At 44.0% G+C, this 17,213-nt stretch overlaps 1 protein-coding gene across 4 annotated transcripts in view; it reads right to left on the bottom strand.

Moving 5' to 3' along the window:
- Positions 1-17,213, bottom strand: part of col12a1a (collagen, type XII, alpha 1a) — a 57,464-nt gene that overhangs the window by 15,298 nt on the left and 24,953 nt on the right. For 3 of the 4 annotated variants that reach the window (XM_008276879.1, XM_008276877.1, XM_008276880.1), the window contains 27 exons: positions 16,791-16,920; positions 16,561-16,697; positions 15,403-15,532; positions 15,163-15,302; positions 14,773-14,905; positions 14,574-14,597; positions 13,649-13,788; positions 11,385-11,514; positions 11,056-11,195; positions 10,840-10,969; positions 8,948-9,090; positions 7,356-7,485; positions 7,025-7,167; positions 6,711-6,840; positions 5,983-6,102; positions 5,638-5,784; positions 5,375-5,491; positions 5,133-5,285; positions 4,883-4,957; positions 4,650-4,789; positions 4,438-4,561; positions 4,196-4,339; positions 3,826-3,990; positions 3,529-3,567; positions 3,236-3,374; positions 2,392-2,534; positions 1,830-1,939 (listed from right to left, as the gene is read on the bottom strand). In XM_008276879.1, the coding sequence (XP_008275101.1) occupies positions 1,830-1,939; positions 2,392-2,534; positions 3,236-3,374; positions 3,529-3,567; positions 3,826-3,990; positions 4,196-4,339; positions 4,438-4,561; positions 4,650-4,789; positions 4,883-4,957; positions 5,133-5,285; positions 5,375-5,491; positions 5,638-5,784; positions 5,983-6,102; positions 6,711-6,840; positions 7,025-7,167; positions 7,356-7,485; positions 8,948-9,090; positions 10,840-10,969; positions 11,056-11,195; positions 11,385-11,514; positions 13,649-13,788; positions 14,574-14,597; positions 14,773-14,905; positions 15,163-15,302; positions 15,403-15,532; positions 16,561-16,697; positions 16,791-16,920 (3,396 nt within the window). The remainder of the gene's footprint in view (positions 1-1,829; positions 1,940-2,391; positions 2,535-3,235; positions 3,375-3,528; positions 3,568-3,825; positions 3,991-4,195; positions 4,340-4,437; positions 4,562-4,649; positions 4,790-4,882; positions 4,958-5,132; positions 5,286-5,374; positions 5,492-5,637; positions 5,785-5,982; positions 6,103-6,710; positions 6,841-7,024; positions 7,168-7,355; positions 7,486-8,947; positions 9,091-10,839; positions 10,970-11,055; positions 11,196-11,384; positions 11,515-13,648; positions 13,789-14,573; positions 14,598-14,772; positions 14,906-15,162; positions 15,303-15,402; positions 15,533-16,560; positions 16,698-16,790; positions 16,921-17,213) is intronic. The other variant, XM_008276878.1, reaches the window with a different exon arrangement.

Raw genomic sequence — 17,213 nt, 5'->3', positions numbered from 1 at the left:
TTGATGAGTTCATGAAACTTTTAACAAATGCCTGCTCGGGGAGTTCTAGCATAATTTCTTGCGTTACGGACAGAGTCGATGAAGGGATGGATCAGTTTCAGAATCAAGAAGATGTTTCATTGAGGCATCGGCAAACATCTGGATCCAGTCTCATGATCGATTGCTTGCAACGCTTGCATTGTTCAGCTAAAATGTGTATCTTTGCCTCCACAAACACAAAGGCGTCCTTAGAGTCCTGTACAGTCTTAAGGGGCTGTCGGACACAACGGGACACGCACTGCGCTCACTGTTAGGTTGAGAGCACTGTATAGAGAAGTCATGGAGGACAGAGTGAAATCATGTTCTTCTACCAGGAACGACGTCACTATGTCAATAAAATATCTGTATGAAATCTATACTTCTATGCGTCATTACCTCAATTAGGAAACATTGATAGGTCTGTAAAATTAAAGACTGGGAGCAAATAACAAACCTAACACATATAGAGACGTGAAGTTTCACTCCTTCCTTTCTGCCACACAGGACATTATCTCAGTCATAAATTATCTCACTTCTGATGTGTTACAGTACAACAAGCTACCTAACTGTTTGCACAACACCAACCTGTTTCCAAGATAGGGCTTTCTTCCCTCCATCTCATTACAAACTAGTGCCAGATCCTTGAGTCATGATTAAGGGAATTCAGACGCACACATCAGTTTTTCCTCCGTTTTACCTTCCGTGCCTGGCCGAATGCCTCGTTTCACTTTTCAAATATTTGAACTTTGACTGTTGCATGCGCGCACTTTGTTCAATGCAGCAGCAAACAGTGCAAGATATGGAAATAATGGGTTTTAAAGTGCAGCGGTGCTGTTGCCATGGTTTGTCTGAAAAGTTCCTTTATATATTGGAACTTGAGCAGACGTTGGAGGGAGGATGCCATGAATTTTACCCCACAAAGTTCAGGTTCCTCATCATGGGGAGTACTGCTCATGATGCCGTCAGTGTTACCTTGGACCTGGCTCGACACTTCCAATTTATAGTCGAACAGAGAGCCAGTGACAGAGAGAAGAACTGCAGTGTGGTGTTTGGAAATCGTACAGTTCTAAAGACATGGGACGGTTACCAGACAGGAAAATCAAACAAAAGATGTTGCAGTGTGGAGATGAGAATGTCTTGCTTGTTTTGCATCTGAATGAGTTTTATTTCAAACGCATCTCAGTGCAACGCTAAATCACCAAAGAACCCTTTTCTACTTGTTTCGTACATAAAATTCAGGATCTGCTCTTGACGTGCCTAATGCCCTTCTGGAAACCAACTCAAGCTGACCCAAATAAAAAACTGATAGAGTTCAGAGCTGACTGGTTTGGAATTCGCTTAACAACCACTATGACAGTCTCCAGCCTTGATGTGGTCGAGACTTCCATCATCAATTGCAACAGTTTGCTCATTATGCTACACCAACGTCTTTTTAAACTTATTTATAGCCCCCACAACCCATTTATTAAAATAACTGCCCATGGTTCGCATAAAACTAAGCTTAGCGATAAATCGTAGAAAAGGACTGAAGACCGCTTAGACAGCAGAGTAACACTCTCAGACCGATAGCAGGGCCCTTCTGACGGGATGCTGCTAAATGGCTGTTTCCCAGATCTTCACAATAAAAGGTTCATTCAGCCAAATGGAATGAGGCATAAAAGTCACAAAGAGACACGTGAAAGAACGTACAAGCAATATAAGTGAAAACCATAGAAGAATCCAACCAGCAGACAGTTGACCACAATCTCTGTAGACGTCCCTATGTGCTGCGCATAGTGCTCCTCTCTCTCAGAATGACGCAGGGTGTTTACCTTGTGGAAGCTCCCATGGAAAACCCGCTTCACTTGCTCCTCATTAAACGTGGCTCGCTGGATCTCTCCTCGGGTGTCCTTGTTGTAGAACGTGATTGTTTTGCTGGAAGCTGAAAAGAGAGGAGCCTTTGATGAATCCCTGACAGCGCGCTACGACGCAGTGGCACGCAAAGCACAGACAGAACTATAGAGAACACATGCTTGTAGAGAGAGGAGACGGATGAATGGGGGTGGTGGAGGGAAGGCTGGGAGGGAAGAAGGACGATATTGTAATTATTTGCATGCATTTGTGGAAGTGCACATTTGTAAGAGATACTTATTTAATAATGAAGGGGGGGAAAAAAAGAGTAAAAAACTGGAGGCAACATTAAATTCAAAGCAGCATTTCTTTTAATCTGCTTCCACTTCCTTTGTTGTGGTGCCACTATATCTGCCACAGCTATCTTAGATTCTCTGAAAAGGTAAGATTAAAAAAGTGACTAAGAGTGAACAGCTGTGCGTATGTTTGGTCGGCTACAACTTCCCCCTCCAGCTGAGGGCAAATACATAATGGGAGACTTACGGTTGACAGTGACCCCGACCTCGGGGTTGTTGTTTTTGTCAGCAATCTGCCAGATATCAAAAGGTTCAGAGGGAGTATCGGGCAGGAGACGGAAGAGCAGGATGATGGTGTAAGATGGGGGAAGACCCTCCGGATGGATCTCCCTGTTAGTGTTAAAAACAAACATCGTGATGAGTCAGAACTGCACCTTTATCACACCAGCAGTCAGAAGAAATGCATGCTTAGGAAGTAACACCGGTAAATCCTGCTACGGTGATAGAGAATTCAGTGTCACGCGGGCTGCAGAACCTGTAATTGACCTGCTTAAATTGCCCACATATTGAAAGTATTTTCTGTCTTCTCTCCTCCGCCGCAGTTCGAAGTGTTTCCATTTGTGTGCATTAAGTCAATGGCTGCGCCCACGCACGCTAGAGTCGCATCATTATAAACATATTAGCAAAATATCCTGAAGAGGTTTGGATACTCCAGCGGTTCCGCAAACGTCTAACACCACTTAAATGGGGCCCAATAAAGAGACACAGCACTTGACCCAGGGGTGATTTGTTGACTTCCAGCATGAAGGAGGTGGGAGGAGGGCCCGGTCCAGGGACTTTTTAAATCTACAACCAATTTCTTTTTTTTTTTTGTTTGAGATAGCACCTCATACTCCACAAGCTCCAACAACAAATAGGGCTGTGGGCGTAGTGCAAAAGGGCACTTACAGGCTATTGAGCATCATTATGAATAATTCCTGTGGGCTGAGCAATATTGTAGTTATGATGCCAACAGGCTGGGAATACGCACAAAGTGAGATTCACATTCGCTCTCTATTTTCACACAAATACTGTTAAGCCTCAGCTCTTACTTGGTGGGCTGGTTGAGGAAGGCGTCCTTGTGCACCCTGTAGGCGACGTAGCTGTTGAAGGAGCCCGGCTCCATGGACACGCCATTCATGGCAGCGAACGTCCGGTCTGTGATGTTGAAAGCCTCCAGCATTCTGAAGCCTGGAAGGGATGAACAACAGGAGTCAAGTTAAGAGCTTAGAAAAAGAAACAGTGAACTCTTCTATAGTTCTGGATAATAGTATTTTAGCAATGTCAACACGCTCTCAAGGGATTAAGCTAATGTGTGTGTAGTATGGTGATGTTGTATGCTTACCAGGCGTGGTGAATCCATTGATGTAGATCAGAGGGCAAGCTGAAACACAACAAGAAGTTATAAGGAGCTGGAAAAACAGATTAGGGTTTAAAGAATGTGATTCATGTCTCTTGATGCATTTCTTCTGGCAGTAGATCTGTAGAATTGAACGTCAATGGGTGAGCTTCCTGTTACTTCTGCAGGTGCACTAATCAAATCAACCGCTACAGAAATTACAAGAAGCAAAAAGTAATGTGTTCCTCTTGGCATGCTGAAAAACTAAACTACAATTTATTGATATTTTAAGAGTTGCCTCACTGGAAGTGGCCGTTTCACAGATGAAGGTGATCAAGTTGTCCTGGATTTTGGCGAAAGCGTCGTAGTCGTCCACCACAAACACGTGTCTCTCGCTGGGCTTGCTGCCGATGACTCTCAGCTCTGCCATGTCCACATCGGCGACTCCAACCACAAACACACTGTAGCCTGCAGAGGCAAACACACACACACACACAAAATAAACAAAGATCATTGTTAAGCGTCCAAAAACCACAGTCAGTTGCATCACTGTTGTGATTATTACAACAGCTTATTAAACTGACCGCAAATCTCAGCTCAAATGAAGGAATTCAAACACGTCCGGACACATGCAAACCCAAACACACATGACGGTAAATACATCCACACGTACCAGAATGCTGCAGTTTTTCTGCGCTCTTCTTGACGTCATCCTGGGAGCGTCCGTCTGTCACAACCACCAGCACCTTGGGGACGTTCCTCCTCATGCCGCTGTCGGAGGCGAACACCTTCTCGTAGACGTGCTTCAGAGCAATGCCTGGAGGAAGAAGGTGAGAAGGCAAAGAATGTCAAATCTCAACAATCCATCTTCGTTAAAACTATTAGTCTGCTAAGATTGCTTTTTCAGCCGTGTACCTGTCTTGGTGTTGCCTCCTCTGTAGCGGACAGTCTGCAAAGCTGCCAATACGATGCCTTTGTCGTGGTAGGTGTTCAGTTTGAACTCGGTCTTGGCGTCATCGCTGTACTGCACAAATGAAACCTGTTCAAAAAGAAAAAAACAATAAGAGGGTGATGATAACTGCTGGTGAAATGCATACAATAACAAATGCACGGGGTGATAAACTGACCTGCATGCCCTTGGGGCTGATGAGATCGAAGGCAGAAGTCATGCTTGTGACAAACTGGATGACTTTGTTGAAGCTCTCGTCTCCGATACTCCAGGAACCGTCAATGAGGAAGACCAGGTCGGCCTTGGCACCTTTGCACACTGCGGCGCGGGTAAAACAGTGTTAATGGCTCATCTCATCTGGATTAGGAAAGTATTTTAGCCAACTAAAGTGACTTTTAAAGTTCTCCTCACCATCGAGTGCAGGGGGGACTGGCGCTGGAGGAGGAGGAGTGGGAGGAGGAGTGGGCATCTCGGTGGGCTTGACCACTGCGATTAAAAAAAAGAATCACATAGAGAAAATTGACTTGCTGTAGCTGGTGAGGGCATATTCATTAAAAAAAAATACATCAAACAATAGAGGTTCCAGTCCCTTTAATCAACAAGTCCAACAAAAGATGTATGAGAGAAGTGTCCTCTCACACATTCAAGCACATTTCCTTACATGTCCTCTCCTTGACGCTGACTCCAGGTCCCTCCATGTTGGGGGTTTGGGTGTACACAGTGGCGTTGTAAAGAGTGTCGGGGCTCAAGCCGTCAAAGCAGTAATTGCTCTCTGAGCCTCTGACGGTGATTTCCTGAGCTCCACGCTTAGAGGCTAAAGGAGAGGAACAAAATCAGAGAGGAGCATTTAGATTCAGTACCAAGATTTGTTAAGTATAATGTGTAACTGAGTGAAGCACTTACTGTCAAAAGGATTGACTTTGACTCTGTAGGAGGTGGCGGCTCTGTGAGGAGCCCATCGGATGCAGAAAGTGTCGAAGCCAACATTGTATGTGGTCAGATCTGTCACATTCAGGTACACTAAAGGGAGCAAACAACAGTGCTGTTAGTACATAGAGTGTTCATCCTGTGTCGAAAAGATATCTTATTCTCAAGCTCAACACAGGAATCATCAACTCAGTTTAGCACACTGAGGCCTGTCAGACATAACAGCAATATCAACTTACATGTGGTGCCTTGACCAATCAGAGGCCCACTAAGCCCTGTGCTGTACTGTGCCAGCACCTTCAGGTCGTAGGTGGTTCCAGGTTTCAGGTTATGCAGCTGGTAGGAGGTCACGTCTCCAGCAAAGACCTCCAGGGATTCATCAGAGCCTGAACAGGGACGTCAGTGTAAACAATTCTGTGTAGCAACAACTCTCTGAAAGTACCCCAACTCCATCCCTATAAAAGCACGCTCATAAGATATGCCTTTATTAATCTCACGGTGGAGAAATTCACATCGTTGACAGCAGCTTTCAACAGACGTACACAGATACGACACAGGAAAAAACAAAAAATAAAATAAAATACCTTCAGGCTGGTAGATAAGCTTGTATCCGGTAACCCTGGAGGGCGCAGGGTCCCAGGACACCCTGAAGCGGGTGTACCACTCGTCAGAAACGCGGAGGTTCCTGGGGCCGAGCATGCCCACTGCAAACAAGACGGAGCAGCACAGTCAACACAGGCTAAAGGTTCCCTGCAGTGGGATTATTTGAATTCCAGTGTAGTCAGTGTTGTAATCTATCAACAGGGTAATTACTGTATTATAGCTCGTTATGACTTTTTAATTATGACTGAAATATCTCAACATGTGATCAATGGGATGATAAATTCCACCGCATCAAAGGGAAATTATAAAAAATAATAATAAGCCGCCCGAAGGAGCGGTGCAGCATTACGATATGTAATAATGTCTCTTTTGTTTGGGAGGCGAAATTAGGCAAGACGCTGGCAAGCTCTCCAAGCATGAGATCCCCCTCACTGGAGTAAAGGCAGATCATAATTCTCTGGCAGACGCTCTTGTTGCTGTTGGCCTTCATGAAAAGCCAAGAATTTCCCTTATTCAACTTTTTTGCTATAATGTAAAATGATTCAGGACCCTAATCAATGGATCAGTCGGCAGAGATTTTCTGCTCTCTGGTGATTGCATGTGTGCACACAGCAGTTAATAATACCCTTAATATGTATCTGTCCACATGCCTTAACAGTCCTCCGTATGAGTTAAAGAGATGCAGACACATGGGGGAAACAGTTTGTACCTGTGGTTCCATCTCCTTCCAGCTCTCCTCCTGGTCCGTCAGCATAGATGGCAGTCACTTTGATGTTGTAAGGGGTGTCTGGGTCCAGATTCTGAAGGACCACGTTGTTCCTGTTTCCTGGTACTGTAGTCTATAAGGCGTAATCACACAGAGTAACAAAAGAGTAAATTAAGAGCATCCAGTGTTAATATATCTCAGAATAATGACAATTGGTTCGTCACTCATGGAAGCAAAACCAAAAGCTGGATATTGGTCACTTTCAACAGAGTGAAATCTCAAAATGTAATATGTAGAATTCTAAAAAAAATGCTTACATGTTCCTCAATAGGGTCTCCTGTAGTCTGTGCATAGGTGATGCGGTATTGCATGACTGGACCTTCTGCGTGTTCCCAGCTAACAGAGAGAGTGCTGGTGGTGGGGTCATATACACGCATGTTCCTCGGGCCGCTGCGGGGCACTGAGCATTAAAACATCAAAGAAAAAAAGGGTTAGTTTGTGCTGCTCATCGCAATTATTCTGTGTCTCAGAGTCTTTGTGTGGAGCAAAGATCTGCACTTGGACTTTAAGAAGCATGATGCATGAGTTCCTCAGAGTCCCTGTTCCACTCAGAAATGTATCTTCAAAACACACTGTACAGCGACTTACATGTCTTTCCGGCGTTACTGATCGCGGGTCCCTCTCCGTCGCTGTACAGGGCAACAACTCCAACATTGTAATCGGTGTTTGGAAGCAGCTGCTGCAGGAAGGCTGTGGTGGTTGTTCCAGGTACCAAAACCTACGCAAAGCGAGAGTCATCGGTAAATGTGTAAAATACACCGGCAAACAAGGAATGTAATCATTTTTTAAAGGAATTGTGGGCCGTTGTACGGACATGACACAGACAGAGCAACACCCAACACTTACACAAGCAAAAGACCTTTCCCCTCTCCTCTGACAGCTGCTGATATTGTACACTACCGTTTAACATCTTCCATTTACTCAATAGCCCCTTGCTGTCAGCAGTGGGTGAAAGTTAGAGCCAAATATTCCTTTGAAGTTCAAAGGTGTGGCAGGGTTTGACAGGCTAACACCGCTGTTTAACCCAGTTAGACAGTGAAGACAGCTGATTACATAGGGGCTACCTCCTCCTCCTTCTCACTCTCTCTGTGTCTCTGGGTTAGTTAGCTAAACAGAGGAAGGTCAGAGCTCCTTGAGGGTTCTGGCATGGTGAAAACCTCTATGAGGGATGAGCATTTGTGCAAGAGCTTTTGATGGATTGGGTCTTGAAAAGCACCATATGTAAGTGTTGGACCGACAGTTGAGCGTCTGATTCTGCCTGCCATGATTTCATGTCACTCGTAAATACAACAACAGTGTCTTCTTGTGTAATTTATTTCTGCATCACTCGCAGTCTGTTCCCATCCTCTCCCGCTCAAAAAAATGTACCGAGGTGCTTGGGAGTCTCAGCATAAAAAATAATATCACTGCCGACACTGGTAAAGCTGATAATTCATGCTGCAAATCTCCAGCTGCGTTAAATTTGATGGTGTTGGACGGAAAAGGCCACATTGCCACTGACGCACATCATTGGCTCTGGCCATGGAAAAGCCTAAACCTGCCATAAATGTGCTCACAAATAGGGGAGAAATAAAAAAAAAAAAAGGGCAGAGTGCACCTCTCTATCAATACACTTTTAAGAGACCAGTGAAGGAACTGTTCTAGGTGGTGCAATCTTTCTGGCAGATGCTGAAGAAAGCTAATGATGTGATGTAAAGGTACACTTTAAAAGTGTTTTTTATGGAATCTTTAAGCAACCCAGAAATCCTTTGCACGTGAAAATGTGGGCACCCTGACGCCAGATGGCACATATTGTGTCGAGAGCAGGAGTTAGCAATTAAAGATTTTCTGCTTTATATGTCTTGGTTGAAAGCTACAGAAAAGGATCCAATTGGCAGTAAGTGCAAACATGCACACATGCAAACACAGTCACGTTACACCATTTGGTGAGCAGACTAATTGCATTTAACAGTTAGATGTACACCAGGTGGCATGTGATATACTGCAAGTGTGGGACACAAATGGATTTTTGCTTGGGCCACGTGCTCACACATACAACGTGGTCATCTTTTTGAATGAATCAGTCGGTGTCTGTGTGTGTTTAATGTATGATTTAAGGGCATACATCTACCCTTATGTGTTTTCTTTGTGCCCATATGTGCTATATTACCCTTCACCCTCGACGATGGATGGAAACTCACCGACTCAGAGGGCCTGGCTCCAGTCACGGGAGAGTAGACCACCCGGTACTGCTGGACCGGGCCCGTCGCTGCCTCCCAGCGAACGTTCAAAGTGTTGGTAGTGGGGTTGAAAACCTGGATGTTCCTCACAGGGCTGCGCACCACTGTCCAGCCAAGGAATGTTGGGTCGAGACAGGGGGTTTTGAGACAGAGATAAGAGAGAGGAAGGTTAGGATCAAGGGCAGTAAAGCAAAAAGAAGTGGTGAGAAGAGTGATGGTTGGACAGAAGGGGCAAAAGGATTTCAGGGTGATGTTACAAACTGAGAGTTAGATGGAGGGAAAGGATGAGATGATTGTTTAGGTGATGGATGGCTGTCAGTAAATTACAGGCGTAATCCAACAATAACACACATAATGAAACGCAAATGCATGTATTTGTTGTTTTTCACTTTCATGTGGGATGTTTACGAGTGTCTAAATGACACCTTTGGTTATCCCCTGACTAGTGTTACCTTCCTTCTGCCTTTTTAAAAAGCATGGTCTAGACTAGTTAGCCAGAAAAGGACTACATGAGAACATTTCAATAAAATTCAAACAATACGCCCCAGCAACCAACAGAGACGGGTTTAAGACATTATTTAACAATAGCGCTATCAACAGGACACTTCCTCTCAGTGCCCTAAAGGTTAATGAAAAGGATATACAAGGCGTATGCACAGTCCTGTGTGAAGCTCGCTTTCTAAAAAGAAAAAAACCAAAGCAGATGTTTGGAGGCTTTGTGCCGCTCCCCATTATAACCCCATAAATGCAGGGAAAAAACGCAGTGGGCACGACACAGCGAGCGAGCTTCCGTACTTTGAAGCGTTCACAGACCAAAGCCTGTTGCCTAGAAAGCTGCTTTGAATTTTAAGAGACAATGAGCAGTCACTGAGTAGCAACGTCGAGACGAGAATAAACTGACATGAAGGTATGAAGCAGAAGTTCCAAGAAGGAAATTCTCTCATACTGTACATACTGTATAAGAGTTTGGTTAACGTGGTTTGGTCATGTCTGGGAAAACAACAAACGGCGTCCACTAAACATGAAAGATCATTGCTACCGAAGGGGAAAACGGGGGTAGCAGTGGCAGGAATGGAGCATGACCCCCAAGCTAAGTGAGTTGAGAGCCGTAAAAGATATAATGCTCTCTATTCATTTCTAACCCCCCCTGTTTCTTTTTCCTAAACCGAAGCCAAACATTCAATACATCCCTTCCCCCATTCCCCAGCCTCACCATTATCCTGACCACTACCCTTCATTCCAACCTATAAATGGACAATATTACGGTAAAGAAAGAGGAGACACCATTATAATGCTGCCAGCCCGGAGGAATTCCTTCCTACGCAATCACCCCACAAAATGCTGACTCATTCCCAGCAGAGTTTGGTGGTTTGACTGTGGGAGAAACTGGAAAGTCCAAGTTCTTTGATGAAGATCTAACTAAACCGACTGAGCTCCGTGCTGTCATGACACATTATATCTCGCGTTACACATCTGATGTGAGGTGTAAATTTACCTTACGTTTATTCACTTCCTCAGAAACAAACTGTTTTTGATAGGACTGGCTTTGCTCACAGGGTTTTAAAAGGATTTGGATGATATTAAGAAAAAAAAATCAGTTATAACAGACTGCTTTATTGAAGGCTTCTGACATACAGTGACAGCAAGCCAGCAGCTGAGGCCAGTAAGTTCATCCTGGACAGACTTGAATGGATTCCTGATTTATGAAAAAAAAAATCCCACTGCTGTTGCAGTATGTCATTCACAGAAGGCCTCTTCTTAGTTTGATGGGCTTCTCTAAACCCTGAAAGCTGTCTTCAAAGGATCTCACTATTGCTTCTTAGCGTTTTTTGCGTGGGTCATGCAGTGCTTACGTGTTTTGCCGTTCTCGGACATGCGTTTTCCCTCTCCGGCAGGATAAACAGGAACCACAGTGGCGGTGTAGACGGTATCGGACTGCAGGTTCTTCAGCACAGTGCTGTAGGTGCTGCCTGATACCTGCACCTATACACAAGCAAAACGTGACAAACATCAGGTTGGGATCTGATCATTGAACTCACAACAAGCTGCATTGCTGATTTCCTGCTTACCATCTCTTCTTCTCCTCCAGCTGCAGGGACATAGAAGATCCTGTACTGACGCACGTTTCCCTCCGCGGCCTCCCACTGGACGTTCAGGGTGCTGGTGGTGGGGTCGGTTACACGCAGGTTCCTGACACCACCCAAAGGCTCTGGGGTAACATAAAGATTGGATGCACTTAATGCTGCACAAATATTATCATAGCAACGTTTTTATGTGAAAAGCTTGTACTTGCATAGCACTTATAAGCTTTAATGAGCCACCACAACACACTAAAACTATACCAACTGTTGTGTTATACATTTTCCACTTTACTTCCCTAAACTGGTGGACGACTTACTGGTCTTTCCAATGCCGTTCAGGTCCTTGCTGACTCCTTTGGCGTAGACCGCCACCACACCGATGGAGTACTCGGTGTCGGGGGTCAGCTTGGGAAGAAGGACGGTATTCTTCTTTCCTCCAACCTGGGTCTAGTTAGAGAAGGATCAATGTTAGCCAAATTAGTTACTATCAAATGTTTGCGACCTGTAGATGATCGCAATGAGTGGAGACATGATGAATGTGCAACACCGTCCAGTGGAGGTCAGGGAATGGGATTAAGCAGATGGCTTCAAAGCAAACCTTGTTTTTAGGCTTTTGTTTCTCTTGTTTTTATGCAGTTTCCTGTAATCAATTGGTACCAGACTGATTCATTACTTTAATTTTGATTTTAATGTCTTGTGTTTTCCATTATTGTTTTAATCTTTTATTTTATTGTCTTATTTTTATTTATGATTGAGCTGTAATTGCTGTGTGAGCCATGCTTTACAAACAAAGTTATTATATTTAGCTACTCAAGCAATACTTTATTAGATTAGCGGGTTAAAAGTCAGCTTGGCTGTTCGTTCTCTATGAAGATTTTGGCATTTCCTTCAAAAAATGACAACAAAATATATCGTTCTTGCCGGAGCGTCGAAAACAGCCCTCTGCAAGTCCGTTCTGAGCGGATGGAAAATATATTTGATTTGTTTTTGATGGGATAAAAAATTGTACATGGGTGCCTTAAATTAATAACCTGATGGAAAGAATTCTACCTGAAAGCTACCAGGCTGTCAACATTTCAGGGGAGGAATGTTTTCAGTGTTTTTGGACATGGTTAGTACATAGTGCACCGGCCAAGGTAAATCTCCATGCTGATGGATGAAACAGTTGCTTGTCTTTACATAACTAATGATGAATTTATTACACTGCTTTGGGCTTGAGCTGTAAGAAGTCAATTTGAAGAGAGCGTGTTAGCGCGTGGATTTGTGTGCGATAATGCGTCTGTTTGCATGTGTCTGATTTAATCCCCTGTGGATTTGTTTTATCATTGCGCAGCTCTCTCAAGATTTCTCAACCAAATGTCTGAAGTTTTATTGCTTGGCACCGCAGCGGTTTTCTTGAACACAAGTGCAAAATGTGTGTCAGGCATTTCCGAAAAACACACTTGATGTCCCAGACGGAATAATGCGAAAACTCTCAGGGAACACTGAACCGAGACCATTTGGATGATGCTAGCGCGTCAGCTTCCAATTTTCCATCAACCTCTCGGCGTGATATCGGCCAGACAATCAGCGTGACCACATTTCATCGAGTGTTGAAGAAGAAAATCGTTCCGTCTTACGTTAAAAGGGAAAGCGATGGTCAACAAATGGCCTACATAACACCAGTTGAACCGAAACGGAATTTTGTACATAAAGTCTGACAAGGTAAATTAAAGGGAAAGAAGGTTAAGTCTCCATAACTAATAGCCGGGTTCGTCTTTAAACATAATCTGCTGTGTAATATATGACACCCGTGGCACAGTAGTCTCTCATTACATACACTGACCTGACTGGGACGGTGCATTCCATTTTCCATGTACACACACAAACAAACACATACCTTGGAGATGATCATGACAGCACAGTGCAGATAAATGTGTCTTAAGTGTCCGTCTTACTGACTTATCAGCCCTCAGAGTGTGTCGTAACATTCAAATGTTATCTCTCTTAAGCAACTTCTCACATCCCATAAATGCCAAGTAGTTATCAGTGTGGCTATCAGCATGTCATGTTGTGTAATGGCATAAGCCCCGTTTAGCCCTCTCCTGTCTCGATTTTAAGTCTCGCTGGTGGAAGCAGTGAGAAATGTCTGACAGCGGATTGAAACCAAAAATTCAGCTCTCATCCAACCAGACTTTTGCACATTCAGCCAAAAATGCATGACCAGCGGGAGACAGTCTGCAATGTCAGGAAATATTGAGGAAAAAGTAGAAGGGATTTTGTCCACAGTAATGCTGCCATATCCAAACAACAGATTAAGAGATTTGACTTAGAATAAACTAATATCGTGCAGAGTTGTGGCTATACACATATCTTTTAAAAGGGAAACCTGCTCTGGAGGATGAAAGAAATCCACAACTGAGTTAAAGCCATGAGGCATGAACCACAGTTTGTCTGGCTAATTAACCCTCTGAACCCCAAAACCCACTTGCGGGTTTTTAAAGGCAAGTTATCTTTAAAAAAAACAAAAACCCCAAGCTTACAGGACTAAGCCCTTTTGATAAATGTCTGTTACTGAATCTGCTACTGCTGAGCTACTTACCGTCTGACTCCTGCCTCCAGCCGTGGGGACGTAAGTGACCCTGTAGTTCTGGACTCGGCCTGCAGGTGGGTTCCACCTGGCGTTCAGGCTGGTGGTGGTTTCGTTGAACACAACTAAGTTGGTTGGGGGTGCATTGGGTGCTGTAAAGCGCACATGTAAGAACACAAGTCAGAATCACAGCCACGTCAGTGTGGGTTATATGCGGTAAGAACATCTTTCCAATGGGCATCCTCAGGATATCTTTTAAAGTCACAGACCTTGATATTTTGTTCTGCTCATGTTAAGATTTCTATTCGTTGTCTTGAATCACTCATTTGTCTTCAAAAAGTCAATTAATTTACTTCTACCCTTTCTTTAAAAAACAAACAAGATCCGTCAATTGGTACCAAGGACTGCAACTTTAAAGAAGAAAAGACAATCGTCCTCAGGGATTTTGTCTTTTCTGAAGCAGGGAGGAATTCCCTTGAATGGCAATGGAGTGATGATGATGATGATGATGATGATGGGCAGACTGCATGGATTAATGCAATGAATAGATGGATGGATGAACAGATGATGGTTGATGGAATGGGCTTTTAAAACAGGGATTCAAATCCTTGTTTTGCCAGGCATGCATGGTGGAATGGTGGGAAAAAAATGGCATTTGTCGGCCATTTAATGAGTAAGAACATACTCATGAAGAAGGCTTGGGATGAATGGCATGGACAACGGGCCAAACACAGACAAGGACAGACAAACACACAGTAAAACTGGGCTGGGTCAGCTGCAGCACCATTGGAGCGGTGGATGGGTTAAGGGCCTTGCTTGATGATGACGCAACAGTTGTCCAGTGAACAACCGTGCTGGTGACTGGTTGAAATAATAAAACATGCTTTCATCGCTTGAAATAATAGGCATCCTTTTGCTTTACCACGCATATACTTACTTTTCCTATCACCATCTTTGGGCACTATAGAGGCAGAAATAGAAAGGTATAATGGGCATAGCCTTGACTTAACATTTCAATGAGCATATATCCAGAAGGCAAAAACAAAGGGTTAGCCATTGGTCTAGAGTTTGCTCAAGATCCAACACAGAGATTCAGAGTTATTTGAACAAAACAGCTGCTGAGGTGTGAATCTTACATGTCCTCTCAGTTCCCAGCAGGTCCTCGCTCTCTGATTCATCAGGATAGATGGCAGTGACAGACACATCGTAGGGCGTGTCTACCTCCAAGTTCTCCAGGACGTGGCTCGTCTCATCATTGTTCAGAATGGCCTGATGAGGAAAACACAAACACAGCATGTGGGATGATGCTTGACTGAAATGTAAGCAAATACAAGCCAAAGAGAAGCAGATCCATATTGGAAAGATTATAATTGGATTGGTGCAAAAGTCTGTTTTTTAGATGTTCTCGCAGCCTCCACTGGAGGTCTTCTCCCAGGCATCGCCAGAGCCCTTACTGTGGGACTCATCAAGAAATTCTCGCATGATTTATTCAAAATGTAAACATCTACAGCTGTTTTTTCTCTTACGTATTGGAACTCGCCCCCTCCCTTCTTAGACCAACCAATGCGGTACAGAGCCACATCAGGGGCTCCGTGCTCCCAGGTAGCTCTGAAGCTGGTCTGAGTCACTTCTGAGAATCGCAGGTTCTTCGGCGCTGGAACCACATCTATGAGGCAGGGGGAAGGAATTTAATTGCGATCTCTTTTTCTGTAAGAAAGTGAAATTGCCCACTTTTCCATCATAACAGTCTTAATTTTTTTTTTTACCTGTGATTGCCTCCCCCAACATTGGCTGTCCAGGTCCCTCATCGTAGATTGGAGTAACAGCTAAACCATACTCGGTCTGTGAGACCAGGTTGTCCAATTGTTTGGTGGTCACACTTCCTCCCACTTCCAGCTGAAGAACAATCAAACACACTTGTTAAATATTATAGCACAAATACAATAAAGTGATATATAGAGCTTTTGGGAAAGACATTTAAAAATTAAAGAAAAAAAAAAAGGAATCGCAGGTGTTTTTCTCGTCAGTAAAAATTTGCAAAGTGTTGCAAAACTTTAATTCCATTCTCAGTTTCCAGGAACACTTGAGACGGCAGTAATGTGCACCACATAAAACTGGTAGGAAACTTGACCAGAAGGCATAAAACTGGGGAAAATGGGAACAAACAAGACTCGCAGCAAACAACACAAAGCAACTACATTTGACTAAACACCTGTTGTCATTATAGAAATAGAACACAGGCTTTCCCGCTCCTGGTTTCATTCAATTAATAAGCTAAATGTTAAGAAACTGAACTTAATGGATTCATACGCAATACTCATTAACAGTTGCTCTATGAGTGATCATCTAAGTTGTGAGGCCTCACCCTGTGAGTCACTTTCACATGTGTGTTTCCACGCTTGGAACTTTGAGGATCACCTCCACCTGATTTACAGCGAAGGAAGCAGCAAAATGCAGACCACAGCGTTTGCTGCTGTAGCCCAACAACTCCCAAAAGGGAAACATGCAACCATAAAGCATTCATCCACCATAACCACCCTTTAAGCCCTGCAAAATTATGTTGTGATAGTTTCATAATCTTTTCACTGGACTCCAGAACATTCCCTGATGTCCACCCAACCAGCTGCAGTCTCTATCATGTGGTGTAAGCCAATATAATAAACGATCAGTCAGAAATATCCATATAAATTAATCGCCATCAATCCTGATGACTCAAACAGTCAACAGATAATGCAATAGGAGTGGGGGACTGATCAAAACATTGGCCGCTAATGTCTTGCGTGTATACATTTTCCCTTTGTTATGGTAACTGTAGAAATGTGAGGAGACAGAGCGGAGGACTCAGCTCAGATCTGGTAGACGTCCTAACCATTCCCCCATTCATTTTAGTACTGCTAGGAAAGAAAAAATGGAGCCAAACTCACCTCTTTAGCCTCTCCATCCTCAGGCTTGTAGGTGATGAGGTACTTGCGAACAAGACCAGGAGCAGCATCCCAGTTAAGCCACATGGTGCTGTGGGTAACATCCCGAACCCTGAGTTCACCCGCAGGTGGCATGGGCACTGAGCAAGGGACGAGATATTAATGAGTACACCGTCACCAACAAGCTATGCGCTGAATTAACGAAACAAGCTTATGATAACGCATCAACATACAAGTGACTCCCTGGTTGGTCAGTGGTTCACTAGCTGATTCTCCATGGAGGGCGAAGAGGGAAAGTGTGTAGGCCGTGTTGGGAAGCAACTTCACCAGCTGGACATCAGTTGTATCTCCTCCCACTCGAATCTGGAAAGAGACCAAACCAAATAAACAGCATAAGGTCAGAGGAGAAGTGGATGACAGGGACTCCTCAGTGACAGACACATGTGGATAAAAATATTGAGAGGAAATATTCCGGTTGACGCACATCTGCTTATTCTGGTGTTCACCCACTGGGTCTGACACCTCATGAACAAATGATGATGTTCCCTTGGCAGAGTGAGCTCATGGCTCATCCACCCCTTTGTGGCCAACAATGTTTCTCTGTGTTTTCCCTTTTTTTGCATTGTCTGTTGAATGAAGAGGCAAACACTGGTGGC

This window comes from Stegastes partitus, unplaced genomic scaffold (genome assembly GCF_000690725.1).
Source record: "Stegastes partitus isolate 25-593 unplaced genomic scaffold, Stegastes_partitus-1.0.2 Scaffold82, whole genome shotgun sequence".
Lineage (NCBI taxonomy): Eukaryota > Metazoa > Chordata > Actinopteri > Pomacentridae > Stegastes > Stegastes partitus.
The sequence above is the reverse complement of the archived record's forward strand: the minus strand, read 5'-3'. Positions and strand labels throughout refer to the sequence as shown.